This window comes from Aplysia californica, unplaced genomic scaffold, assembly GCF_000002075.1.
Source record: "Aplysia californica isolate F4 #8 unplaced genomic scaffold, AplCal3.0 scaffold01343, whole genome shotgun sequence".
Classification (NCBI taxonomy): domain Eukaryota; kingdom Metazoa; phylum Mollusca; class Gastropoda; order Aplysiida; family Aplysiidae; genus Aplysia; species Aplysia californica.
In genome coordinates this window covers 52,245-59,304 of record NW_004798613.1, presented here as the reverse complement: position 1 = coordinate 59,304, position 7,060 = coordinate 52,245, and the positions used below count along the sequence as shown (strand labels likewise).

Sequence of the window (7,060 nt, the reverse complement as noted above, 5' to 3'; positions counted from 1 at the left end):
TGTGGTTTGTTTCTTCTTTCCTACTATCACAAATCTATCGTCCTTATCTCTCCTCATTCTTTTTTGTGTTTGTTACTCTCTTGTAACACATCTTCTGGCGCTCATATGACCTTATGCAGTTGCGAGCACCGCCATAAAACCTTTACTAAAACTAAACTAAACACAACACGGTGAGAGTGGGTGGTTGGCGGGTGCTCTGGTGTGGTTTGCTCCTTCTTTCCTATCAAACATCTATCGTCCTTACCTCTCCCTTTTCTGTTTTATGTTTGTAACTCTCTTTTTAACACTTCTATTCTTCGGCACTTATATGACCTCATTGTGTTGCAAGTGCCGTAAAACTTTCTAAAAAAATTTTTTAAAGCAAACAACCAATAACTACTTTCCATCGCAAAATGCTTGCCCCCCACCCCCGAAAATAAAGAAGAAATACTGTAATACACATGAACTGTATGTTTTGTTAATACGGAAGTGGATACATAGGTGCAAAACGTTCTTTATTGTTGTTTCTTCCTTGTATTTCCAGGTGAAAATGAATCGTATGCGCCAAAGAATCGCTCAACGCCTGAAGGATGCCCAGAACTCGTGTGCAATGCTGACCACATTTAATGAAATCGATATGAGGTGAGCTTACAGGTAGTAATAATGGACATGATAATGCCTTAAGAGAGCTCTGAGAAGTAGATATAAGTCTTTTGATTTTAAGTTTCATTAAAAATGTTAAGATTGCAAAACATTTTCTAATTCTAATGGGTAGATGATTTGATGCGATGTGCTCCTTCTTTTTTTTATAATGATACTATTGTCCTTCTTCATTCCTGGTGAAACATGGCACTTACAATGCTGACTTGACACGAATACAGGTCAGGGCACTTAAAATGTTTCTTGTCTTGGTGTTCTTACTTTTATCACTTCCTCACATCGATCATGCCTGTTTTATGAGAACATGTGCCTAGATGATTGTTATAATTCCAAAATCCTACCGGCTTGTGTCAAAATATTTATTACCCACATCATGGCACATTTTTTAAATTAACACTTTGCCACCACAAGGCTCATATATATTTAAAAAAACAAAAAACTCTTGCCATCAGAAGCAAAGGCATTTTGGGGAAAGTCCAAAGAAACCGGGTGGTAAACATCGCCGATTGGCGAGCTGAGGTGGCAAAGTGTTAAACTAAAGGTATGACTCGACTCCACTTGAGACAGCTCGTCAAGTTCACTTCCTTTGTTTCCTTTTCGTCCTCTAGCAATATAATGGAAATGAGGAGCAAGTACAAGGATGCTTTCCTCAAGAAGTACAATCTCAAGCTGGGCTTCATGTCGGCCTTTGTCAAGGCCACAGCCTTCGCCCTGCAAGACCAGCCAGTGGTCAATGCGGTCATCGACGACCTGGAGATTGTCTACAGGGACTATGTTGACATCAGCGTTGCCGTTGCCACGCCCAAAGTGAGTGGCCTCTGTGAAAATACGTAGCATCAGCCAGCTGTTCACAATTGTCCGCCCATTAAAAAAAAAAAAAAAAATTTTTTTTCTTTTCTTTTCTTTTCGTTTTTTTTTTTGGTTTTTTGTTCCTTACGCTTTGGTGTCGTTGCATATGCTCAAGAAATTTTTTGTCAAAATTCAAATTCTAAGTGGTGGAAAATGCAAGAAAAGTTGCACAAAATTCAAATTCTAAGTGGTGGAAAATGCAAGAAAAGCTACACAATGTATTTTCAGTTGTTAAATTAATGAAACAGGTTTTTTTTTCTGTCTCCTGAAAATTTTGCTTTGAGGGCTTAGAACACTTGAACAACTTGCTGAAGATAAAAAATAATTTTTTTGGGGACTCCATTGACAACAGTAAGCAATTTAATTGGTAATTTACATTTTTTGGCTGCTGTGTTGCGATGTTACATTTGTCATGGATATTGTTGTAGTATAAATGCTAACCTTATTCTTCCAAAAATGATTTTTTTTTTTTTTTTTGAATTACAGTGTAAATTGTATGCTGACATTTTCGAGAACTGAGGTCGGAATGGTAAATTAGTCAAACTCTTATTATGTCTCAAAGACGAATCTGGTGTCTTCTTTTTATCACAGTGTGCAGAAAAGTAAACTGTCCTTTTTTTTTTTGTTTCTTTTTTTTGTTTTGAGGCCAGGTCTCTTTCCGATAGCTGACCTTTTTTCCACCTTTGTTTCCATCCCTTTAGGGTCTGGTTGTGCCTGTGATAAGGAATGTAGAGGCCATGAACTATGCAGATATTGAGAAGACCATCGCTGAGCTCGGAGAAAGGGTAAGCACATTTCAGTACAGTTTTTTTTAACTTTTTTTTTTTTTTGTATCCAGCTAAATTACTTGCCTTATATATGATGAATACATGATGGCAGCAAAAAGTTTTGCTCTCTTTTGTTCCTTCCCCATATATTAAATTTATTGTTTTGATTGCTCTGTATCCTTGGTTTGTCTTTCTTTTTTTTTTTTCAAGCCCTTTCCTTTTGATCTTTGCTATGTTTGTCTTGCCTTCCCACCTTACTCTCTTAAAATGCTTTTTTGTGACACATTTTTTCTTTTCATTTTTCCCCTTTCTTTTTTAAACCCTTTTTTATGTGACTGTTACATCTAACCATACTCAGTGACCCGTGGGTGGTTGGTGGGTGCTCTGGTGTGATTTGCTCCTCCTTTCCTATCAAACATGTATCGTCCTGATCTCTCCTTCTTTTTTATGTTTGTTACTCTCTTGTAACACCTCTAATCTTCGGTACTTATATGACCTATTATGTTGCAAGTGCCGTATAACTCTTACTAAACCTCAAGTGACCCCTCTTTCGTGTTCCCAGGCCAGAGAGGGTAGTCTGGCCATCGAGGACATGGACGGAGGAACGTTCACCATCAGCAACGGCGGCGTCTTCGGCTCCATGTTTGGCACGCCCATCATCAACCCCCCGCAATCGGCCATCTTGGGGATGCACGGCATTTTCGAGAGGCCGGTGGCCATCAACGGGAAAGTAAGTCTTCTGTGGATTTTTGGTTCAGACTTAGGGTCGTTGTTACCTTATTTGTATGTAAGGGTTTGTGTATGGTTAGCTGGTACATGGTGCTCTCAGTGTCTACTTTTGTAAGTTTTCCTATTGTGAGGACATTGTAGCTTCTGGTCACGTTTGCTTGTTAACAACTTAGTTCTTGGTTGTTTTTTTTCCCCCTTTTTTTGGAGGTGGCACGGGAGAGGGGTGGGGGAAAGAAGGCCCGTCTTATTTTGTGATAAGTAAGGATTTCCAGTTAGATAATTTTTCTGACTTTCTTATTTCTACGGCCCATCTTGGAGATGGACTTGAATATCTTATCTTTTTTAGACCTTTTTTTTTTTTCTAACTTGGTTTTTTTTTTCCCCCAACTTTTATGTGAACTTTAGTTGATTAGGTTGCAGTTTTATCGCCTTTTTAATTTGCCTTTTTAGGTGGAAGTCCGACCAATGATGTACGTGGCCTTGACCTATGACCATAAGCTGATCGACGGACGGGAAGCTGTCACATTTCTGAGGAAGATCAAGTCTGCCGTAGAGGATCCCCGCACAATTTTGCTAGATTTGTAACATTAGCATATAGAGTGTTCTTGTAATTTGAAATGAGAATTTGTCCTGCTTCAGAGAAGCACTAAGTGTGATGGGAGGGTGGGAAAAAACAGAAAGATAGTGAATAGTATTTCCTTACACATGAACAGGATGTCTGTCAAACTTTGAACATCACTCTTACAATTGTACTTGAAACTTGAAAGTGAGGCTAACTCAACAGGAGTTTACAAAGTCAGTCTTGAGCTAGTGTTTGTCACACAACGTTGTTGTTTTTGTTATTGTCCTCTGCCTGGTTTGATATAAACTTTGCTTGTCTCAACTAATAGCACTGACACCTCGGGATTCCTCTCCTTTCACATTTCACTTATGTTACTCTTCACTTTCTGAAGGAGATCATACTTTCGAAGACTAAAGGGAAAACGATTTGGGTTCAGGGCTTGATTCTCACTGTTGTTGGGTTGTGTTCTTCTCTTTTCTATTGGGTAGAATAAGATAGTTCCAAGTTGAAAAGCTTATGCAGTTGCGAGCATCATAAAACCTCTACTAAAACTAAACTTAAACAAGTTGAAAAGTTTAAATAAGTTCTGGGGAAACTTGGATGAGGATGCCCAAAAAGAAGATGGAAGTATTTTCTCCGCTGGTCTTTTTGAGACAAAGTATATCTCCGAGTGGAGACGCATAGCACAGGAAAGCACTGCTTTGAGAGGGCTGTCGGAAAGGCTGTGCTCTGAAAAGGACAAGCTACATGGAAGAAGAGATGCCAAATATGAGAGGAATAATCATCATGTGGACTAGCCAAAACAGATAAAGAAACACATGACTTGATGAAGATGTGTTTGTGATACATGTGTGTAGGCACGCCATTGCGGTCCAAGTCTCCTTTTGTGTTGGAGAAGAGTGTACAAGCTTTTAATCGGTGTGGAAACGGTTTTCTTTGGACAAGATACCAAAGGTTCACAACAGATCTTTTCATGGGTTAAGATTTCATGATAGAGTAGGCCGTACCTGCCAGGAAGACCAGTTGAAATTTTGTTTTTGTGAAAGTCTGCTGAGAAAGCCTTGTGTAATCAATGCGTCGTAATCCCAGTCTGTCACAGAGAGGTGGTCCATAGGCTGTCATGGTTCCAAAAATTTGTGGGAGAGTCTGGAAAGTTTACAGTTGTAACAAACATCACCAGCCTGGCTGTATACAATATATTTATAGAGCTTGAGTGATGACTGTGTTGTGCTGGAAGATTTTAGCTTGCCTTTAATGATCTATGATAGATTGTGTAGGATAAAATCTCAGTTTAAAAGCTCTACCTCTCATACCCATCTACAAAACAATACAGCGTTGTATTTTCAATTGTTTTTATTAATTGTCTTTCACATATGATTAAAGTTTTGTTGTTTTTTTTAAAGGTTCTGAGCTGCCATTTTTGCTCTGTTTTTTCCCATTTCTGATTTGCTTTTCCCTTCAATAGAAATCTCAGGCACTGCACCCCAAGGTAAAAGCAGGCCTACTTTGTGTGTTGTAATTGTTATGTTTCTATCAAGGAGAAGGGTAGTATGGTTTGTGAACACTTTCAGCACTTTTAATAAATGTCGTGACAGACATAGATCATTTTGTGATGGAGCACACACGAGCCATATGAGTATGTATATTAATCAGTCGAAAGATCGGTTTGTGATCTACATAGTACAATTATGGTAAGCCCATAGTTCTATGTTTGGTTGGTTTTGTTCCTCCTCATGCTCCCTGTATCAGGCCCCTTTTGCAAATAGCTGTCAGTTGATCAGATTACATTTTAAAAAGAAGGAAAAAAGAAATAAAACTTGGGTTTCAGAGATGTGAACTTATGTTCTGCTGAGTGACAGATCTGTGCGTTATTAGGGTGTTATTGTATTGTGTTGCTGATGTAGTAGTATTTTTGCCATGTAGCGGAGAAGCACAAGAATAATAATATATAAATTATCCATGCAGACATTATATGGTTTTGTTTTTGTAGACTGTGATGTAGATCTTGGAGGTAATCTATGTGCGTGTGTGTGATACATCATGTACATGTGGAGTCTGTTGACGTGAGAGAGTTGTTTCTTGTACTTGTTTTTGTTATAGTAAACTGATGTTTCAGCAGGAACACTATAGGTAACGATTAATTTTTCTTCAAATGGGCCCATTTATTATCAGCGTCTGTTCTGACAAAATGGTTCAACTTCAGTTTTAGTGATTGATGGCTCTTCCTGATTTCCTAATCCCGTTCTTGTTGTGTTTGGTCTGTGGTAAAGTTTGAAAGGATTCAGCGTGTTTGTGTTGTGCTTTGTATGTACATATATTGTAGAGAATCTAAATTCTTGAGTCTGTGATGAGTGGATGATGGCGTGTTGGAAGAAGTACAGTTGGTTGTGTCTCACTCCTTATGATGTCCAAGTTTTTGTCATGATTGTCCTTGAGTCATTGTTTTTGGTGCTGGTATGATTTACAGTGCGAGTTGGGTGTAGTGCTATAGAAGTTTAGAAGTTAGAGGTCCGAATGATGAAGACGAAATCTGCATAGTTTAGCAATATGCATGTATGCTGTTTGGTCTGCTCATTTTCTGTAAGAAATTTTTTTTTTCTTTTCTTTTGGGGGGGGGGGTGTTGCTCTCCTAGTTTCCTTTTTTTAGCTTCTAGTTGTCTCTGTGTTCCTTTTTGATTTTCTAAATGCCAAAATTGGGTAAAGGAGAGGATAGTACGTTGGGATGCAATAAGTAAGGCAGGTTAAATAAAGGTTTACAATAGTTGTGTAATTGTGTACTCTCTTTTTCTTTGACTCCCACAAAAACGGCCATCCATTAAATTGTAATGCTTTAATATAGTGGTGGGTAACTTTATTTTTTTGCTCTTTCCATTTCCCTTTCTGGTGCCTTTGTACTTTGTTCCAAAGTAATGTGTTTCTTCCCATTGTGTGTTGTTGTCTTTCACACTGTGTAGGAATTTATTTTTTTGTGTACCTGTATTTGAAGACCAGATGTTCGTTAAACCGGAGTGTCTAACTACTTGCTTCAGTTTCATGTCTCTGTTGAACGTATGCAGTGTTGGTTTTTTCTGTTTTTGTGTGTTCGTATGTGTCTGTGCATGTTCTCTTTGTCAGTTAATGGAAACGTACTGGGTGTACAGAAGTTCCTCAATTCTAAGTACATGTACATGTATTGACTTGGATGAAACGTTTTGAGAATGTGCGTTTTCGTGCAGTAGATGAAATAAATTAATAAATTGGAATGAAACCTACTCTGTGACTGATGTTGTTTTTACTTTTGTATTGTTTAGTGTTTTTGGCTTATTATCTCTGCAGTGTTTGTGAGTGGCTGGCGGGTGCTCTGTTTTGGTTTGCTTCTTCTTTCCTATAAAAAATCTATCGTCACTATCTCCCCTCCTTTTTCCTCCTTTTTTGTGACTGTTATTCTCTTGCAACACCTCAAGTCTTTGGCGCTTATATATGACCTTATTGTGTTGCAAAAGCCGTAAATCACTTGCTAAAACTATACTTCTTC

The 7,060-nt window shown here is 38.3% G+C and overlaps 1 protein-coding gene across 1 annotated transcript in view; it reads left to right on the top strand.

Moving 5' to 3' along the window:
• The window catches only part of LOC101864355 (dihydrolipoyllysine-residue succinyltransferase component of 2-oxoglutarate dehydrogenase complex, mitochondrial), a gene marked incomplete at its 5' end in the record, with an annotated part of 25,863 nt that extends 19,065 nt beyond the window's left edge, over positions 1-6,798 (top strand). The window contains 5 exon segments of the mRNA XM_013090573.2: positions 524-621; positions 1,248-1,446; positions 2,190-2,273; positions 2,818-2,985; positions 3,435-6,798. Coding sequence (XP_012946027.1) covers positions 524-621; positions 1,248-1,446; positions 2,190-2,273; positions 2,818-2,985; positions 3,435-3,569 — 684 coding nt within the window.
• Positions 6,799-7,060: the final 262 nt, after the last annotated feature.